This window comes from Megachile rotundata, chromosome 2 (assembly GCF_050947335.1).
Source record: "Megachile rotundata isolate GNS110a chromosome 2, iyMegRotu1, whole genome shotgun sequence".
NCBI lineage: Eukaryota > Metazoa > Arthropoda > Insecta > Hymenoptera > Megachilidae > Megachile > Megachile rotundata.
The window spans coordinates 8,411,457-8,433,710 of record NC_134984.1 but is presented as its reverse complement, the minus strand read 5'-3'; the positions used below and the strand labels follow the sequence as shown (position 1 = coordinate 8,433,710).

Below are 22,254 nucleotides of genomic sequence, written 5' to 3'. Positions count from 1 at the left end.
TTTTCTTACTAATTGCATTGTCTCAATGAATGTCGAAAATACGAGAGCCATAGCTCTGTGATTGTGTTAGAAGTGTGTTGGTTTTAGAGTGAAACACCAGTTTAGATTCGTATTCATTTCGCAGGTGAACTCGCAGGATTCGAACATTGCATTAAATGTGTCATGTGCGTCAGTACTATGTTACTTGAAGAGCCCTTCGACAAAAATGTTTTATGAGATATAAACAACAAAATAAAAAAATGAAGTGTATAATTGGTATGTGCATGTTATTCGAAGGTTTGCAAGTGAATTTCTCAGTAGAATTCTGCCAAAATAGTTTTGTTTTAATGTGTACTTACAAAAATTCGGACATAGTTATACCTATCCCGATTAACATTAGTAAAGCACGAAATATGTACCATGTAGGTTCAGAAATTCCTCAGATCAAATTCTTGAATTTGCTTCACTTTCATTTAGCAGGTTTTAGATTGTACACTGTTCGGTGAAAGCGAACCATTCATCTATGATTACAAATTGCTTTCTCAGTGAACATGAAACTTTGGACGAACTGATTTACATGAAATGCTGCAAACAATATTGTAAAATTGAGTAGCTCCAAGTGAGCGCCGGATGGATATCGTCATGGACAACTTTCAGATTTAAAGGCAATTATATCTCCATTATTTCTCCACTATTTCTCCACCAATAAAGACTATTCATTATACTAAGTTATAATGAATCGTATATGTGCATTTTATCGCTTAATTCTGGAAGAATTCTGTGCTCTAAGCAGCAATACCGCAGGCACTTCACATACCGCTGACATTACAAAGGCAAGAATGTAAATAAGTACAAGCTGTCCTAGTCCGACAGATAGCTAGAAAGAATGAAATCATTATTTTTGGAATATATATATATCACTTTAAGATACGAATATTACTGGAAACATACTACGTTGTAGAATTCACTAGGGTATCCGTAATTGCTACACATGTTCATGAATAATACGACAACTGGATCTATAAGGTAAGCAAAAAGTGATACTCTGCTAAAGGGAACCCAGCACGATAACGACAAAAATCGATTTATGATACCTGGTACAAATAAAAAATATTAATGTTCCAGTAGGTAGTAATTATATAATTATCTCTAATTGCTTTAACGCGATCACATCTATAATAAGTGCACAAACTATTTTTGTAAGAAGAAGGATCATACCGCCATTGTTCGTTACACATGCAACAATGAGCCAGCCTATTCCAAGACTCCAACCAATTTTGAAGAATGACTCGTAAACGATTGATGAGACGAGAGACTTGTTAACGTTAGGGACACCAAATATAATCGAACAATTGCACAAAATGCTGAGACACCAACAGACAGCTACCACTTTCTGAAGCATATATAAAAAGTAGAAAATATATGACATAGAGTACATTTACGCCGCATGAGGGATAAAATAAATGTAACATAGTAAGTGTTGCATAAATTATGACGAGAGAGAGTGCTGTAATTATTGCATACGAATAACACACAGATCTGAGATGCCATTCTATAGCATCTGAGATCTAGGTGCTACTATAGTGACTATTTACTTTCGACAGGTGTAATTTGTAATTTAGTTTATGGAGAATCAGGGCCGCTCCCATTCCTAGTAGGTACGTCTGTACTCTCATCCATGGTCGTATGTACATGGAGCTCAAAGTTTCGAATTTCGTATCAACTCTGCAAAATTAAACGCGTCGAACACTCGTCCTATTATTTACGATTAATTACACTTTCACTAGACTCACGTAGCATAGTATTCTGTAGCGTATGTAACGTAAGCACGGTACACCGACGCTACAATGATCATAGTTACGCTTAAGCTCAGCGTTGCATAGTAATAGCTGAAATTATGGATCGTGATTGCATATTACAGAAGCAAAATTGATTGGTAAGAGAACATCGACTACTTACCAAGTTGACAGCATCAATAGAAAAGTACCCAACATATACAATTGCATATCGTTGCTGATATACCAGGTCCAGGACATGCACTGAAATAGTTTTTTCATTTCTTAGATAATATTCTCTCTATGATGTACGTACATTGTAGGGTCATAAAGTTTACTCACTATATCTTTCCATTCGTAGAAGCTGTTGATGTACAGCACATTTTGCCACCAGTATTTCGAGCATGATTCGTGTGCTGGTTCAATCGGAAATACTAATGATGTATGTGATAGATACGTGAAAGTTACGATAACGATCAGTATTGTAACCATGTGTGCAGGTGTAAGCCTGTTGATTTTTAATTTGCAGATTTCATATAGATAATGTATAAGTATTTTTGTGCGCACTATGCTAAATACTGACATTTTTATTGGTAAAGGGGAAAAAATGAGTAATATTTGGACTGTGTTGCCCTCGCACATAAATGATATTTACTATTGTGACGGTAAGAAAGACAAAGATAAAGTATATGTCAGAAAATGTTATACCTGACGTATCGTTTAATTACACCGCCGACAAATCCAATCACACATTCGCGAAACGAACGAGGTTTTCTTTGCGACTTGATATATCCAAAAGTCAGCACAAAACCACTGAGGAATAAATAAGTCTCGACCTGCAGTGTTGCGTTCGTCATGACTTGGTACGGAAGTGTGCCCAAATTTATGAATACTTGTCCCCTATCAGCTGAATAGATGGAATCTTTCTATCAGTACTTTAGGAAATGAGGAGAGTAGCGAAACATATAAAGGACCAATGAATGTAACATAGATTTACAAACTATAGACATTGTACTTACAAGTATTGCTACTATATATTATTGCGTGGCCCACAATAATCCACACTGTTCCAAAAACTCTTATACCATGCATCATTTTTAGATCTTCTGACAAATTGCTCACATCGAATATTTCTTTCAAGTTCGAATAAATTGAGAAATACGTAAGGATTCCTACACTACGGCTAACCGTCTTCGGCTTTTGTATCACAGCAATCTCTTCGTGCGAAGCTTTCTTCTCTACAATATTATTCAATTCCATTTCTCCAGTATCCTGTAACTCTGTTATACACATTTCCTTAACACTTTAATACTATCATGATAGAAGCAATCATATTAGCTATTAAAAATATTAGAGGATATTGCTATGAGGATATCCTTAAATAGGTAAAAATCCGCAGTATATTCATTGTATTCAATTTTAACAAATTAGTTAAACTCAATGGAAGTCAAAGCGAAATTCAGCTATCGTCAAAGGTGAATTTAATTTAGAACCTTCTGCAGCGCAGGAAAAAATTGAAACTGTGCGTGGCCCATAGGAAGTGCCCTGAAAAGATGGCGAAGTTATTTTACCAGAGTGAAAGGAGCATTCCTAGAATCACACATATTTTTGGGCTACGTCGTATTATTTGTAGAAGTGAGAAGTTTTATTAATAAGTATTGTATAAAATGAGACAACAAGCCAGGTTATGTTCATTCGTCCTCCTTGATCCTGCACAGCTAGCATACTCAGTTGGTTTTTAAACAGAAGTCTTACTTCTATACTATTGTACGATTCAACATTCCAGACCAAATCTGGCCCTCTTGAGAAAAATGATGACATACACATACGGCATGTAATATACCTAGCTGACATTTACGGAATAGATGAATGTACACATTTTTGCAGCTTCAAATTGCTTTAATGAGCATTTTCTGTTCTGGAATACTGATTCTACTAAACTACATTGGATGTGTAACTTAACCTCTCTCATAATTGAATTCTACACTGAAAAAGCTTCTGCAAAACGTGGGCGTTTTTTGCAAATTTTTGGATCCTTGAAAATTAAATCAAAACATGCCCTAAACGATATCATACAGTGGTACTCAGAAATTTCAACCTGCGGACAATGTTGTCTAATTTCCATATTTCTTGTTCGATTTTTGATGTATCTTTTCGTCAGATCAGTGGGGATTATAAGATCTCTGACACTTATTTTGGAAACTATCGAAATATATGCTATATGAGTTGTAAACTTTTACTCAACCAATTTGTCTGAGAAGGAGGGATTAGTCTAGTTTCCTAAGCAGCAACTTCTCAGCGTTAAAACTTGATAAATACGTAGAGTTTGGCAATGATATGTTGCATGCATGGTTTCTTATATTCTCCACATTAATTCGATTTAATAATAGTATTTGTTCCTGTTATTGTTCGCAAATAATACGTAAGCTTCATCACGTCACGGTACCAATCACTGTTGAAGTTTTCTATTTCTGTATCATTTTTTCCTCCCTTCTTTTATCTTTTATCATTTCTTATTATTCTCTGAATGTTCAAATGAATTTTTGTTTCTCTGGAGAAGTCTTGTATTTTGTTATTGTCATAATTAACAGAGCATGTACGTTACAATTATTTGTTTGTTAATTTTAGGTGAACTTCTTGAAAGTATTTTAATAAGTCACTTAAGTGATTCATCTGCACGGTTTCTGTATTTACGTACACAGATGAGGCGATTTCCGGGTCCTGTGGATTGACAATAAGTTACAATCGACTATTTATGTGTGCTTTACATCAAATACGTTCATCCTGCTAGGGCACAGCTGCTGAAACATGTTTGAGTCCTTAAGTTTTTACAAGTTTCTGTACTATCCCATGCAAAATCTTACATTTTAGTCAACATTGCCCCCTATATCTCGTAAGCGATTCTTACACGCAAATTGAAATTTTGTCTGCGTATCAGTTTATGATAAGGTATACTTTAAACTACATTTCGGAATCATCTTCGAAGGATCCAAAATGAACAACTTTTGCAGAGGCACCTTTACGTACATGAAAGGAAGTACTGCCGTCATTTAACATGTAAAATGATAAAAATAACAACACTTTTTGCAAATAGCTAATTGATTTACGAAGCTGAAATCATTGGGGATGTCTCGTTAAAGATTATATTTCTGAATAAGCTATCTGGTATAAATATCGGCGTCCAGGGCTAAAGCGCGAAATTGTCCAAATGAAAGACGACGATATTTTTTTGTAAAATAAGATACTTCTGCAATTTGTGGGCCCTTATGATAAAGTTAAAATAGTGTCTCACAATGGACTCGAATCTTTATGATCGAAAATTGAGAAAATTGCAACTTATGGATATTAAAATATTTAGCCATCCAAGAATAGGAGGTAAATATTACATTTCGATTAGAATTTTTACATTTATTGACGTCTTCCACTTGTTGAGACTTCTTGAACATTCTAAAGCTGATCAATATTGCTTTACGAAGCAATTTAACACATATTAATGTCTATTATAATGCAAAATCAATGATAGATAAATTCGATCAAAATCGCTACAACCAGTGGCGTATAATGGACCTAGCATAACAAAAAATTGTTACTTTTCTCCAAATTAGCGACTTTTACCTTTCTTTGGAATGAAAAGAATATTCTAGAATGTAGACAGAATTGAAAGAATGTCATCGTAACGCGATAAAAGCATTATGAATGGAAACGAGAGATATTGAACGCATGTGCATCGTTTCATGACAGCTGCGACTTCGTGCAAATATGCCATTCTACAGTATACTTAATTCAAACTGAAAGTAAACAGGCTTTTATTGGTCTTTTTATGTAACATAGTTGAAATTATAATAACGCTATCAATAGTGATTGTATTTAGATAAAAAAGTTGCAAACTTACCAGTACCTTTGCTCTGGTCAGAGGAACATTCCTTATGTTCTTTCAGTTTTGTCTGCACCACAAGCATATCGTACAATGTACCAGCTATTACTGTACCCAATAATGCCGTCAAAATAAGTCTACAAACCAGAAACTAATTAATTTATCAATTCTCGATTGCTAAATGTCCAAGAAGCAAGTTCCACTTAGAATAGAACTTCCGATCACTAATCGCGCTTGCGTACATAATAATAATAATCTTCGCATTAAAAAATGATGCATAATCTGGCCTAAGATCCGAAACTCGGAGCAACTTCAGGTCCATCGAATATAGGCGATCGGCTAAAAGAAGCCTATCATCGAGTACCTTAGTCACCATTGTTGTTACTTCGTCTTCAGTGCAAGATGCGGGTAGGCAAAGTCCCAGAATTATCACATCCTAAAAAGAAGTTCTTTTTCAAACTACTGTTACGGCTTGATCTATCTAAGAATTTCGAGATCGTTTCTGTTCCAGTTAGTGTTTAATCCTTTGCACTTCTATGTCGAGTATGGTTCGACATTTCTCTTGGATCTCACAAATAATTCAGATTAATAGGTTGGCTGGATATGTACATTATCATTCATTTACTGCTTGTAATAAAAGAAATATGTATTTGTCACATAGTCCGCCCTGTTAGAATTCATTTTATTGAGAACCCTTTTTTTAATTTATCCTGTAAATTAGAGAGTCAGTAGATGAAAGAAGTTGAGGAGTGCAAAGGGTTAACATGGCGAACACTTGAAATTTTGAAGCTGCATTCAAAAGATAACTTCTCGTGATAAAACGTCATCGTTAATGTTTTTCATAAACCAATTTCGTTACTGCAAAGAAAGAGTCATTCATACAAGCACTGTCTATATATCCACTGGCTTACTTCTCGAGACATCGAAGTATGACGATACTGTATGGTGCCACGTTCATGAATGTATGCACCAAAGAAGTTGAGCTCATACGGCGGATACTCATCGGCTGGATTGCGAAAACGTGAATTGTTCTTAGCATTTTGTGGTGAATACACAAACGGCAGCTTCTGGCTAAGAGATTCGCACTGTACCCTGTTACCCATCCAAAAATTATTTCCAAGAATGTATCCAGATGATGGTTGCCCACTTGTGTCCAACACTTAAAAACAAGAGATGTAACTATTGAGAAGCTGCTTCTTGAGCAAAGGGAAGAATGTCGGTAATTACGATAGCGAAATGAAAAATGTCGTAAACGAGTTGGTTCGAGATGAAGCTACGAGTTCGAATCCCATCCACCTACTCTCCTAACAATTTTTACATATCTGTTTCTTTTTCTTTCCCAATAATGCAGTTGTAGCAGTTGAAAATTTACCGAATATAAATTTTTACTAACTTTTGAGACTCCATAGTATCCGGCGGTCTACCGCATCGCGAAATTGCTCCAATTCCGTTCGGCATCTGGTTCTATTTAGCTGTTCGATAGTGCTGATCACTGCATAACCAGGCATGTTTTCCATCAATGCTAAATCTAATGCGACCCCATGAATCAGTGTACACAGATACATTAGCACAATTATCCCAATCCACTTGTACCTCATTGTGTGTATAATTTGTTTTAGTGAATGTCACGTTCCTTGTTTGCCGATACAATTTATATAACGTAACTAAAATTTGTTAGCAGTAGAGAATTTTGATTCTGACATGGGTCTGCCTTGGATCGAATCAGGAACTATGGTCACGGAAAGAGTAACACTTTGAAGTGGAAGCAGAACAAATGTAAAATAGGACTATTGTGCAGGGCTTATATTATCTACGTCACTATATTAAGCTTGTAACAATTTTTTCGACAGCGCACATTTCAAATCATCATTTTACTTTTAGAATAAATACATTTTCTGCGAGATGCAAATATTGCTGGAAGCACGTTGCGTTCAAGGATGCACAGTTGTATGAGAAACTGCTAATCATGTTTGAACAATACGGATTTAGAACTCGAACTATTTATTCTGCCATTGTCCGTAAAACATAGACTATTCTTTTCCATTGTTCAGACATTATTTTTACATTGAACCTGAAATATGTTCCAGTAATTGAAACATTTTTGCAACAACCTGATCTATTAGTTATTTTTTAAAACGATTAATAATATAAAAATGAGTTACAAACTCAGTATTCTGTGCATTCTGTGCATTCTGTCCTGTTACATCCCATTTAAACTAGAACTATCTCATTAACATGTTTAAAACATTTTCATCCGAAAAAAGTTGATAGCAAAAAAGTTACAGATTCAGTAAATAGATTATGTCATATTTCATCTCATTTAAATCAGAATAATCTCATTAACATGTTAAAAACATTTTCATTTGAAAGAAGTTAATAGCAAAAAAGTTTAAACGCTGTTTTCAATATAACACTTGATGAGCAGGGATTTGAATCTCCTTGACTTGCTTTTCATCCTTGATATCTACTCTTCGTCATTTTCTTTGGCAAACTACGAGCTGCAAGGCTCGATTTTCGATTTTTTCCATTTCGATTCCGGGCTAAGGGACAATGTGACCGACATTACTGTAAGTGCTGCATGTACATTGCTATGTTTTCAGACTACTGTAGCGTGTTTCCCTATTTACACATGATGTAGCAACTTGCAAGTTGATTTGTTGGGACACGGGCTGAATGTGGCAAGGAAACAGACTGTCTTATAGTAGCACTATGAAACTGTCGGCGAAAAGACACTTCGTTATGTCTGAACTAAGCATTTAACGTGTTAACATGGAATTTAATTTTAAAAATCTCTTATTAGATACACAATTTAGTTTTTAAAATTCCTCGTCAGGATGTATGTATAGTTAAAATTAAGGAATGACGAGTATACATCGAACGCCAGACAAGTGCACTTAATAAATTTGATAAACTTAATAAATCTAATAAATTTCACGAAAAAGGCAAAGTAAAAGGTAGGATTATATTTTTATTTCGTGAAATATTAATATTTAGTTAATGTTAATCGTATTGGAATAAAATTTTCAATTAACGTATATACATATACGCCAAAAGCAGACACTATTATGTATAATAAAAAAGAAAACAATTATGCAGTATAATTAGCAACTTGTCTTTCTGGTCATAAATTGAAAAGATAAGAAATGTACGAGATGATAAATACACATAAATTTTTTTTAATTCAATTAGAATAGCACATTAGTTTCCACGTTAATTAGTTCCACTCTTTAGTTCAGGAATTAAAGGCAAGCTCACATAAAGATTTGTAAAATACAGTTTTGGAGCAACATGTCACACATCTATGACATTCAATTGAATTCAAAGTTAAGGTATGAGATGGCCTAATCTGTAAGATTGAATATGAAATCTTCAATGTTCAAAAATCCGAAGCCAACTAGGTCACTGTGAGATGTGATAAGTGGTTTTACGACAGTTGTTAAAAATTTGTAAACTTATGCAATCTTTGTGGAAAAGTTGTATGCAAAGAAAAGAAAATCTCCAAAACCTATTCTTTACCTGAACTGACACAGCTTGAATCATGTGTCATCTCGAACGAATAGTTCGGGTTAGTCGATTTTATGCATGGGATGCAATTTACTTTCTTTCCGAAAAAACCTTTGATTATTTTGGTATTCCCTGATATTACAATCTTATAAATATTCATTTCATTTTAATTTCAAATATATTTTTTAATATCGGTTAAAATAACGATATATCAATCGTTCTTTACAAAATAGTCTGCCACTTTACACTTTTCTGTGCTTCTAAATCGATTTTCTCTGAATACAATTTACACTAAATAAATTTCAATTTCAATAAAATTATTAAAGGAACTTAAAGTTGTACGCAAGTGATTTATCATCTTCTAAATTTATTCTTGCGGAACAGGAAGTATTAGTATAAGAACCCTTCGATCTATTCGAGGATTCATAATATTGAGTGGATAAACCTCCGTCTGAGCGGTATTGGACTAAAGAGAAGTAAGAAGCCGGTTATCGAATTTCCAGGTAGAGGAATATTTTTTAACGAGGCGAAAACTTTTCTCGTCTGGTGCAACGAGGAGGATCACTTACGTCTGATATCGATGGAAAAGGGTGGAGATCTGTCGTCTGTGTATGCCAGACTTGTTAAAGCAGCTACTGAGATCGGGCAGAAGCTACAATTTTCGCGGCACAGAAGACTCGGTTTCCTCACATTTTGCCCGACTAACTTGGGAACCACCATCAGGGCGTCCGTTCACGCACGCTTGCCGAAATTGAGTGAGGATTATGCCAGATTTGAAGAAATCGCAAACATGTACCATCTTCAGGTAAGAAATAAAATATCCTAGCTCTTTCTATGTTGATTATGATGCTCAATATATATCGTTCATTTTTAGTTGATTATTTTTGTGTAAATAGGTGACCGAATTATTGTAATCAAGAGATTTCTTTTTAATAATGTGCAACGAACGCGATTTTATTTAATTTATGTTAGTAGTACTTGTTATATTAATAAGTTGCAATGTATAAATAATGTGCTATCATTTGCTGTGAGTAATATGCTATCACATGAATTTTCTTGAAGCCAAAAAAATATTTTAAAATTCGTAAATGAAGTCTATTTTTGACGAAGTGCTTAAAAATTGCCAACTTTGAAGGCTTGTTATTTCTTAACAAATTCGAAATAGGTAAATGACTTAACCCCCCCAATTTCCCGTGGACTATAACATATTCTGATTACAGCAAAATTAAAAACAAAACTCAAAGCTTAGCAAATATTTTTTAATTTGTTAGAATAAATAAAGGTTTAGGAGAAAATTAAATTGCACCGCGTGATAAAGCAGACGATTTTCTATGAAAAGCATCAAAGGAGATTGTTCGTCTGCCTCAGTGTTTAACGTAGAAATGGAATTAATTTGGTAAACATGCGGGGTCAGCAGTAGTACTCATTTGTTGAAATCGATAAAATATGTATTGGATTAATAAGTATAAAACAGTTTTTATTTTTATGTAGATACCATGAGTGATTTGGAGAAAAGAAATAAATAGCTGTGCAATATGCCATCTGTATGTCACGAAGACAAATTACAAATTTTTGAAAATTGCACCAAATAAAATTTATAAATAATTAAATCTTTGACATCTTTTATCGACAGTGAATGTTTCTTTCTTGTTTAACAAAGTATAGGCAGTTAAAGATTACTGCACAATTAAAGGTTAAAAGTTAAAGGCTACTGCACAAATATGGCGAATGTAAGAGTACCTTCGACATTAAGTTGATGCTGAAAATTTATTAGGAAATCTTGTCAGAAACAATTAAAATGTCATATGATTTTGTTGAAAAAAACTTTTATTATTTTTGTTATAGTAAGTAGGGTTATGTTTGTTTACAACGCTAGAAGTATACATGCGCCGGCCATGATTATTAGTTGATACGCTGATGTATTAGATTTAGATACTGCTTTGAAGGAAAAATTGTTTTATTATATGATGTAACTAGATTTTCTTCTAAAACTTTGGTTTCTAAAAAAAGTAAATATCGACAAATCTATGTTTAGTTTGTGAATATAATAATTGAGCGTAATAATAACGTCATTTTATTTTGGAGGATTCATGGAATAATTTTATACGAAAAACAGTCGACTAATTTGTTACCGTTCAAACATCAAACATCTTCAAGTTTCAAATTTTACATTTTTTCTAAAAAAAAACTAAGACGATTTGCAGAATCAAATTCAATACACGAAAGATTATAAAAATTATTTAATAATTGTGATTTAAGAAAAGGAGTTAAAATTTATTAAATATTACAGTAACGACTCGAGTTATTGATTGATGGTTATTGCATGACTTGTGATTCAAGATTTCATTATTATTTCCTCCTAGAAAAATATTTTAGAATTTTATTGGAATATTTTAGGTATAATATAGGCGAAGGTTATTTTGGGTTACCAACCCGGATAATACGCCAGGGTCATTTAAAGTTTATAAATTATAGAACCGTCATTTTGATATTGCATCACTGCAAAAGTATTTAAACTAATTTAGGAGTTCATCAAAAGTTTAACAGCTCAGATAATACGGAACTTCGGTTAAACGAGATTGTATCAAAATGTTTCAGGTACAATGAGTATAAAAAGTACTCCTACACCAATTAATTTTAATAAAAATTGTATTTATTATTCAATAGTTATACAACAAATAATGTTTATATACCAATGAAAATCGTTAAAATATATTTTGCATAAATACTGACTGATTTCTGTTTTGTATAGAGTTCGTTAATATAGAAAATATTGTACATCACTATCTAGAAGAAATATGTTCCAATCAATACAAGAATTATATTTTAATTTTTTTTATACCCTCAATACGGTACAAACAAATTCATAAGGGTAAAATACGTGTAAAATCGGCGAAATATGTGTGCGTTGCCATTTTAAAAATTTAACCAGTTAAGTGTGTTTGACGACTATATCCGTCATGGAGATGTGGCAACATTTTGTGTCATGACGACTATATCCGTCATGCGTAAAATTTTGTTACAATTTGATATTTAAATTGTAATTTTGGCGAAAACTAAATTATATTCGTACATTGTAATATGTTTAAAATGTTTAGAGGTCAACACGAAATGAAATAAACAAATAAAAAGTGTAAATGATTTGAGATGGATTCATAAATTCTTGAAAGCTAACTTGTTATCGCTTGATTATCGCGACACACACTGGTGCGCGCTTTGCAAAAAGATCGCTACAGTTAACTGGTTAAGAAAGTGGAATAAGATACATAATTTTTATGATTTGTCAGCTTTCATTTATTTTTTCGTCATTAAACCTCATTTCACTATTTCGGTTGTTTGAATGTTAATTATGACATAAAGCCGTTAATTTTTGTCATATTTATTTTACATGTAATAAATATATCTATGCATTTACTATAAAAAGGATATATTTTTTATATTTTAATTATGATATAGGATCGCTAATTTTTGTTACATTTGTTTTACACGCAGCAAACGTATTTATGCATTTACCATAAAAATGATATACTTTTTATATTTTGTTCATTTTTACGCCATTCTTTCAACGGCGTAAAAAGACTGAAAAGACGAGACATATTAAAAATTTTTCGAGTACCTGCATTGTTCGCTGTTTTTTATCGGTGAATGCATACATAGTAGTAGAATATGTCAATTGTAGCATAAATTTAACCGAAGTTTCTTTATGAATATCTCTAAAACTAACAGTGAGGTCGAATGCATAGAATTTTTGTATGAATAATAAAAGATTATTCATAATGTTGTTCATGGTACATGTCTCAAGGTTATTCAAATCAATGAAAACATTCACTTTATACATACATAGATGTGGAAATATATATAATCTTCAATTTTATACATACAGTATTTTGCAATTAGTTCAAGAGTGCAATACCAGAATTTTCCAAATTGAAACTTTTTAAATTTCTAAATAAGAAACCGCAAAGTTCTTTATTTTCCAGTTGATCTACCACCGTCGTTTCCAATCAAATGTATGTACATATGTGTAATGCAATTTAAATACGTATACATACATGTAATACAATACACATACATATATGCATAATGTTGCATCGCCTTAGAGTGCGATGCAGCTATTTTTTCATATATTTACAAGGCAATAGACCGAGGATCTCAAACTGACCGTACAGGCAATAAGTTTATGAAGCCATTGACCATTTTTCGTTAGCAAAAAATACCTTCGCGTCGGCACCTAAGTTTACTGCTTGGGACCAGCATGTTTAATTTCCTATTCCGTTATTTTCAATCATCATCGTCAGGGTCAGAGTGCTTTTTCACCTTATTACCTGCTACGGGTTTTTTCCAAATCGCGGAATCCCTCGTGCGTTACCTCTTGGTCGCGGCTACTTCCAGGGGTGACCATTTCTTGTACGAGGGAGGTGACCATTTCTTACGAGGGCGGTCACCTCTCAAAAATCAACGACCAATGGACATACACATCCCCTTCCAAATTACCGATTCCGAGGTAACATCGATAGCCACTTTGGCGAAAGACGAGAGAACACGATAATATCTCATACAACACATATCTAAAATCACGAACAGAACTCAGTAATATCACGAACAACACGCATCTAAGTCGTGAAACGAACATAGTAGTACCTCATACAACACACTTTGAATCACGGACTGAACGCTTTTATACATCGAATAATAAACACTTTTAAACACGAACCGAATCGACTAAGATTTCGAACAACGAACGTTATAACACGAACCTTAATCGAATCATTACATCACGGCTATCTATTAAAACCAGGCTCAGAGCTCGTTAAATCGTGACTGGGTCAGAATAGTGTCGGATGTTCGAATCCGCGCTGTTCACGCAACACATAATACATTTCTTAGATTATAAAACATGTATTTCTTTTAAACAATATTACCAATGTCGTTAGAATAAATAACTATAGAAATTAAATAACACTACAGCAATTTAAAAGTATAGGATACTTTTACAAGGATAGAAGTAAACCTATCCTTGTTACGAAATGTATGTGGACATACGCCGTTATCAACACATTTCTTAATTTTTGTAAACGATAGTACAAAACTTGCAATATAATAACCAAAATGCCACTGAGCATGTTAACTGATTCCACATACATATGTCAACACACGTGTTGGCAAGGACGACTCAAAGTAAAGGAAGTTACGCCAATCTCCATCGTGAACACTTCCAGTGTTACATTTCGACAAACAAGAATACTAATGATAATAATAATTGCATCACGCAATTTACGTGTGAGTCTAGGTGTCCATTTTTCTATTCTGGCCAGTTGGGGTTGTAGCGATTTGGGGGTGTACAAATTTCGAGATGTAGAAATTTGGAAATATAGCGAGTTGGGGGTGTACCAATTTGCAGATGTAGGAATTTGAGAATATAGCGATTCGGGGGTGTACCAATTTAGAGATGTAGGAATTTGAGAATATAGCGATTCGGGGGTGTACCAATTTGGAGATGTAGGAATTTGAGAATATAGTAATTTGGGGATGTATCGATTTGGAGATATAGGGATTCGGGAATACAGCGATTTAGAGGTGTACCGATTTGGGAATGTATCGATTTGGAGATGTAGTAATTTAGGGATATAGCGATTTGAGGGTGTACCGATTTGAGAATGTATGATTTCCGATTTGGAGATATAGAGATTCGAGAATATAGCGATTTGAGGGTGTACCAATTTGGAGATGTGAGAATTTGGGAATATCGCGATTTGGGTATCTAAGATTTTAAGAATGTAGGAATTTGGGAATGTAGGAATTTAGGAATGTAGGAATTTGGGAATGTAAGAATTTAGGAATGTGGGAATTTGGGAATGTAAGGACTCGGGAATATGGGTATTCGAGAATATGGTAATTTGAAGATATGGGAACTCAAGAACATGAAAACTCAAGGATACAGGAATCCGGAAGTATATGGATTTAGGAATAGTATAGCGATTTTGATTTGTGCTCTTGTAAACATTATGTGTGAGTCTAAGTGTCCATTTTTCTATTTTGACCAACTGAAGTCGAAGCTCTTCTAAACACCTGAGTCAGCCTATTCGCGCGCCAACTCATGGGTTAACATCGGTACATACAATGGCGGCATACTACAACACTTATTTTACAAAAACCAATGGAACCCAGTATAAACTCATGTACTCGATTGTACTTACCCTTCCTCTACACAGAAGTTTAACAATGATAATTGAAAACAAAGATGTCTATGTAAAATAATCCTTAGTGTTAATAACGTTTTAAAGGTATTTAATACTTTATTTGTGTCCATATGCTGCATTAAATAATTTCACACTTGAGTGTTCCAATAATTTCAATAATTAATAATGAAATAAAGTAATATCTCGAATGATAATCGATTATAAGCAAAACAGAAACAGAATTTTCAGTTCAGCATCAATGTGGTGAAATTATTTATCAGCGAAACGAGCGGCGAAACAAACGCAACAAGTTTTCACAGTGAAATTAACGTTAATCGCTCATGCGAAATATTTATATTTTCATGTTATCGTAATTCTGAACGTATATACAATATATAGGTTCATCCAGCATTTTTTAAGATGAAATATCTAAAAAAATTATAAATATTTTATACTGGCATTATCTTTTGAGAAATAAAGGTACGATATTTTATTCCTGCAAAATGGCCAATATGGTCTCCAGATTTGTCTCCTTTAGATTTTTTTATGGGACACTCAAGAATAACGTTTACGATACACCGTTCTCTAATGTAAATGACTTGCAATCTGTCCCACAAGAGCATGTTGGCGATGTTTCTGTAAATATTTATATTTTAGTAAGATAGTTCTTATGCATGGAATCTATACGTAAAACACTAATATGTTTTTTTTTATTAAGGGGTTCTCCCACTGTCATTAATAAGCTTGAAAGCGTTTTGACTTTGACACATTCGCGACTAACAATAAGTTTTCAATGTAAGATAGGGATAGTGACCTCCATAACTTCCGTATGGTGTACAAGTGTTATTTTGGTGAACATCTTCCTCTCAGCTCGTTTTTCAAGGACTAGACATTTTCAATATGGTTTGCATCAGAAGACTGCTGTTTGTAATGAAGTACAATGATAGTGTTTTCTGCATTTTGTATATTCTTTTTCTGCATTGTTTATTCCGAGTTGCACCATTCACGTTACTCGAAATAATATCAACTCACTGTTTATGGGCATTCGGTCAAAACCCATATGGTGTCTATGCATCACTCACGTAATATTAGATGGATATTTATGACTTTTCGGAACGTCTCCACAAGTTGACATTCTAAACTATTGTTAGTAGCATTGCTAACAAACCAAAATGAATGCTATTCATCGAAAGCTAACGTATCTTTCCTTGAAGAAGTTTCTTTCCTATATCCTAAACTTGCAACCCCTTCCGTGTAGGGTATTTACAAAATACATGTCTACCCGGCGAGCTAATGCACTCGAGCTCAACCATTCAGCAGCCTCGTAGTTGTGCCCCAATGCCGAGACTCATAGAAGGACCCAAATCACTCAAGTATTTGCGTTGCGTACATCCATAAACACTTACGACCACTCATTGAGGAGTCTTACAACGACTCTAAAAGGCTTGCGATCTTATTCGCTCAGTCACGTCACAAATCGGTGTTTTTGCCAAACTATGGACTGACCCTGATTGATCCTCTACAGCAGACACATCCACGGCTTGACCTTCCCCTCCAGCGTTCATAGGTCTTCCTTTTTGAGCAACTTGTACAGTCTGAATATGGATCTCTCGTTGATACCAATTCACTCGACGAACTATCGTCACAGAGATTTGCGTGATATCAGTTATCACTCGATGACCATCGTCATCAAGACACGAGGATACATTTTGTATGTGTGAGACGAAGCCTTACAACTTTCGTTGGCCTGATCGTCTGAAGGTCTTTGAGCTATTATACGCTCGCAATCTAACCTCTTATCACACTCACAACTCGAGCACAACATTGGATTTGTGGGACGAAGCCTTACGATCTTCGATTACCTGGTCGATCATCGAGACGGTCTCATAACAACCACTTGCTCATAGGCTTGTTTCCTGTCAAATACCAAAGTTAATCAACTCTACACCAAATTCACGTCATCCAACTCAAAGACAATCGGTTTTACACAACATTTAACTCGTCATATATAGCCTTCACAATTCTAACAAGTAGTGGAGATGCATTGGAATATTCGTGGGACGAAGATTTACGACCTTCGACTACCTGATCGACCATTGTGAGGATTCCTCCATGATCCAATGCTCATAAATACTGTTCTTTTAACACTAAAACTACCAAACCGGTCAAATGATCACTCCATAAGTTTCTTATTATAAAATACACATTTTGTTAAACTACATTCTTTGAAATCAGCATTGATTTTCATCAAGATAAAAAATAAATGTGTGTACTAATTTATGTTTCGTCGTTTGTTTATTTATTTTTTAACTTCATTTTTAATTTCAAATTAAATACACATTATATGTCGGTAGGTTTAGTGTTAAATGCCTCACATGGAACTCAAATATATTCAACCAACGAAATAAATAAATCTATATTTGTTAACACTTTTATATCATCTTCGTTAGATGTCGGGTTTCGCAGATATCGTCAACATACTCAAGGATTGTAAAATAAAGTTTGATTTAGAACATCTGGTTCTACATATGTCGGTTAAATGAGAGTTTGCTGTACATAATCTTTCCTCAATTACAGTGCATCATTTTTTCCTTGTCGATACTGTTATTTTTTAACTCTGATTCTCAAAAATGGATGAAATTGCTTGAAAGGGTTGATAAATGCTGTTCTATGATGCTGTGTGACGCCGAGTGGCAGCACCGTTGATGTTGAGCACCATCGCTGCATTGCGTGATTTACTAAGCTATTTTATTTCTAAATTGAAAATAAAAATGAATCAACCGTTTTCTTTGATCCTTTCCGTAGTGAAAGTGTTCGCTCTATCACGAAGCGCAATTAATATTCCCTCTCAAAGCTTTAATTTTTCAAATAAATTGAAAAATGTCTGCAAGCGTTGATTCATTTTTGGTACAATTTCCAATCTGATCGTTGTTTCACCATGCTCGAAAATTTTTAATACAAGAATAATTTGTATCATAGTGATCGGGATAGTTCATGGAGTCTTTTGTAAAAACTGGAAATATTGAAAATTTATCAATGTGAAAATTTATCAATGTGAAAATTTATTATTAATATTAATGGACTGATTTATATTATTTAATGTACTTATCAAGTAATTGCTTTTTCAATATATTCATTAATTCACCATTTATAAGCGTATAAACAGTACATCACTTTTTTCGCGAATTATGTATAGATGTTTTTGATAAGGCCTTGATACCTTTTTACTCAAAACATTCTTAAAAATCTATCTATGTATATAGAAGTGAATAATCTGTTGCAAGAGATTAAATGTAAATGAATTATATTTACTTATATTTTATTTTATATATTTCTGTTACAAGGACCAATTACTTAGAACATTCAGAATGAGGTATTAGTGTATAATACGAAATAGGTATCAATAAGAAATATACTTCTTATAAAATAAAATTACAAAATTCGTAATTTAAAATATTTGAGAAACTATTGAATTTTTTTAGTAATCTCTAATACTTCTAGTATCTAAAATATCTTTAACAAATTTTTAATATAGAATTGTGCATGGAATTAACCACTTAACTGTGGCGATTATTTTGCAAAGCGCGTACCAGTGTGTGTCGCGATAATCAAGTGATGACGAGTTAACTCATAAGAATTTATGAATCCATCTCAAATCATTTACACTTTTATTTTGTTTATTTCATTTCGCGTTGACCTCTAAATATTTTAAACATACTACAATTTACGAATATAATTTAGTTTTCGCCAAATTTACAATTTAAATATCAAATTGTAACAAAATTTTACGCATGATGGATATAGTCGTCATGACACAAAATTCTGCCACATCTCCATGACGGATATAGTCATCAAACACACCTAACTGATTAATTTATAAAAAATAATCATTGCTTTCAATTTTAAAAATAAGTACAGTTGCATTTTATAACCTAATTACATTACGGTATTACCCGTAATAAGCGATATTGCAGGATGATTTATTTGACAATGAAAATTGTTCTTAAAAATGTTTACGTACCTATATAAAATATATTAATTCTTGATCAAATACAGCAACTTTTATTAATGATCGAACATTACAGTATTCCATCAATTACTACTCCGTAAAAGTGTACATAATTAAATTAACATATTATTTATGTTATGTTATGATAAAATACGTGTTCTTCTTAATGATACCGCAAATTTTATTTATTTGAATTAATTTGTCGTATGACGTATGATTAATCTTCTTCCAAATTGTTTAAAACAGTTCATCAATTTTCATTTATTCCAGCACGAATCACTAAGGATCCTACAAAAACCGAAATTCACAGCCATGAATGATACAAAGTACATGTTTCACAGCGGCCCGAAAATAAAATATAGCCTAAACCAATACCGATATATCATACATCGTGTTTTGTGATTTACAACTGTGTTCACAATATATTAAATGTGTTAAAACTTACTTCTCTGTAGGAACGGATCCATTCAACTACTTTATTTGCTGCAAACCATAGGCAATGTAATTGAGTCACGGTGCTATTTATTTTATTTTGTATTACTTTATTAATAATTATTTTACTATTTTATTATTTTTCAATCGTTCGAACTGTTAAAAACATCGTCGAAAATACTTATGCATTTTTCATATCAGAATTTTTGTACCATAAACTAATTAAGACGAATTTTATTAAAAAGAAGTTTGACAAATGTCTATAACGATATTTCGTGTCAACAGCAATCTAGACTATTTTTTATATTTTTAGTAGTCGTTGATTTGTATTATTTTCTACGCTACGTATTCAAAATAAATTAATTAAAAAAGGATCTTGATCCAAGATGGCATCATATATCTATAAATTGACAAAACAATATTGACACTGTAAAGCGATACAAAAGTAGAAATTGCATTAATTCCAGACAGAATTGTTTCTTGCTTTTTAGCATATTTAGTGATAGTTGTCTTGTAAATAAATAAATTAAAAATTTACAACTAAGTTCTAAATTTAGTATTAATATTAACTAAAGATCTGGAAATTGCAGTACATTCAGAAGGGTACAAAAATTGTTAACATTGAACGCCCACAGCGAGTGAATAGTTCAAAAACAACTATGGGTAAATGCAGTAAATAAAAGAAAAATAATGAAATATGTAAAAGTATAATAACTAAATATGCACGTATACTTTAAGTAACCAAGTAATAATGTTTGTCAATGAGAGCAAATTTAACACCTACGATAATAATTGGAAGGTAGAGTTTAACCCTGCTTGTACCGATAGAATTCTACAGGGTGTCTCACAATTAGTGTAGGTCTCGGAAGTGGGGGATAGCTGACGCGATTCTGAATAAGATTTCCCTTTGCAAAAATAGGGTTTGAAGCTTTGTTTTTGAATTATTAAGCAAAAACACGGACCAATCAGAACGCGAGGATTACGCGCGCTCAGCCACTAGACTCGAAGTTGTCGCATCTCGCGTCTGCGCATGCGTAACTCTCGCGCTTTGATTGGTCCGTGTTTTTGCTTAATAATTCAAAAACAAAGCTTCAAACCCCATTTTTGCAAAGGGAAATCTTGTTCAAAATCACGTCCTCTACCTCCCCTTTTCGGGAGTAACACTAGTTACGGGACACCCTGTATATCTTCACTAAAAGGAACAAAAGAACGAAAAAATAAAATTCAAAACGTTCACTACGATCTGATAATATATTAGGTTATTAAATATTAAGTATAAGATTAGGTTATTAGATACTAAATAGAAAATTAGGATAATAAGTATTCCAAAATACCTATAGAGAGTCGGGTATTATTTGATGTCAACAATTATTTCAAAATAACGATAGTGTACATAAACGTTAATGAAAGTGACGATGCATTGTACATAACCGTTTTGTCAATATTAATAATACGAAGTGGCTGGTTCTTCATCGAAACAAACAATGCATTAATCAATACACGGCTTACAATTACCGTTGTCCATTGACGAATATTCAATTTGCAACCATTTATATCCCAAAATGGTAATGGACTTTCGATTCGTTCGCGTAAACGAAGGAAAAGTATAAAAGTGCACAATTAGGGAATTTATATCAAAGTGTGTTAAATATAAAATAAAGCATTGAGATTAATTGCATTATTACAAAATATCAAATAAATAATTTTCTTGTTTTCTTAAAATTTAAAACAAGTATTTATTATTGAATAGATTATTTGAATTAAAAACTCATTTATGTTATTTATATAAATAATTTATATTATTTGTACAAAAAGTAATTTACTTAAATTATGCAATTTAGAAAGGTTATTTAAATAAAAATTACTTATTTATTGTAAATAATTATTATTTATTATCAAAATCCTTTTTGGAAAGAGGCGAATAAGCTGTGCCTACATAAATTTGTCTTTTTTTTGTTTATAATTTAAAGTAGTATTTTCTCAGACGCATTAACAGAAGTATGTTAACGCTCATTCGAACAACATACAACATGCAATGACTTTGATAATGAAGAGTTATATTGCAGTTAAATTATTCAATAACGGAATAATTGTCTTAGATAAATATTCATTCGAAATTATTCAGAATGGAATCAATTCACCATTGAATATATAGGTTCTTTCTACATTTGAAAAGATTCATTGGCCTGGATATAATGTCCCTTAAGGGAATGCGTGGCAATGGTGGCATACACTGAATAAATCGATATAAATAATCATTGTAATATGTAAATTAATATCAGCAGTACGTACTACTGTGTCCATAATTTGAAATAATTAACCGTAATGAGCACGAAGGGTACGTAAAGCTATCAATGAAGTTGCAGTGTAAGACAAATATGTGCAATAAATTCATTTATGCTAAAGTGTATCGTTTAGAGTGATTAACATTTTCGGGGTTTACTATTGTCGTAAAAAGCTATTGTTATGTGTACCTTTGTTATATGAACATCTTTGTCGTTT

General features: G+C 33.0%; 2 protein-coding genes across 5 annotated transcripts in view; one reads left to right on the top strand and one right to left on the bottom strand.

Moving 5' to 3' along the window:
• The window catches only part of LOC105662834 (arginine kinase), a 92,101-nt gene that overhangs the window by 67,458 nt on the left and 2,389 nt on the right, over positions 1–22,254 (top strand). For all 3 annotated transcript variants that reach the window (XM_076539846.1, XM_076539835.1, XM_012288362.2), the window contains one exon: positions 9,636–9,937. In XM_076539846.1, the coding sequence (XP_076395961.1) occupies positions 9,636–9,937 (302 nt within the window). The remainder of the gene's footprint in view (positions 1–9,635; positions 9,938–22,254) is intronic.
• Positions 303–7,415, bottom strand: LOC143265795 (nose resistant to fluoxetine protein 6-like). Of its 2 annotated transcripts, none has more exons than XM_076539822.1 (13): positions 7,022–7,415; positions 6,540–6,787; positions 5,871–6,064; positions 5,653–5,765; positions 2,774–3,034; positions 2,463–2,661; positions 2,097–2,262; positions 1,939–2,018; positions 1,773–1,868; positions 1,575–1,704; positions 1,198–1,372; positions 931–1,073; positions 303–856 (listed from the first exon to the last, which is right to left on the bottom strand). In XM_076539822.1, exons 1-13 carry the CDS (start codon positions 7,224–7,226, stop codon positions 734–736), a joined length of 2,133 nt encoding a protein of 710 aa, XP_076395937.1. In that variant the 5' UTR covers positions 7,227–7,415; the 3' UTR covers positions 303–733. The 2 variants fall into 2 exon arrangements, with proteins under 2 accessions (XP_076395937.1, XP_076395926.1); XM_076539811.1 differs by having other exon boundaries at positions 5,647–5,765; positions 7,022–7,414.

Coding starts and splice junctions, on each gene's coding strand:
- LOC143265795 (XM_076539811.1), bottom strand. CDS start 7,226: ATGAGGTACAAGTGGATTGGGATAATTGTGCTAATGTATCTGTGTACA. Junction 2,019..2,096: donor TCTACGAATGGAAAGATATA/GTGAGTAAACTT, acceptor AAACTATTTCAG/TGCATGTCCTGGACCTGGTA. Junction 857..930: donor CTAGTGAATTCTACAACGTA/GTATGTTTCCAG, acceptor CATTCTTTCTAG/CTATCTGTCGGACTAGGACA.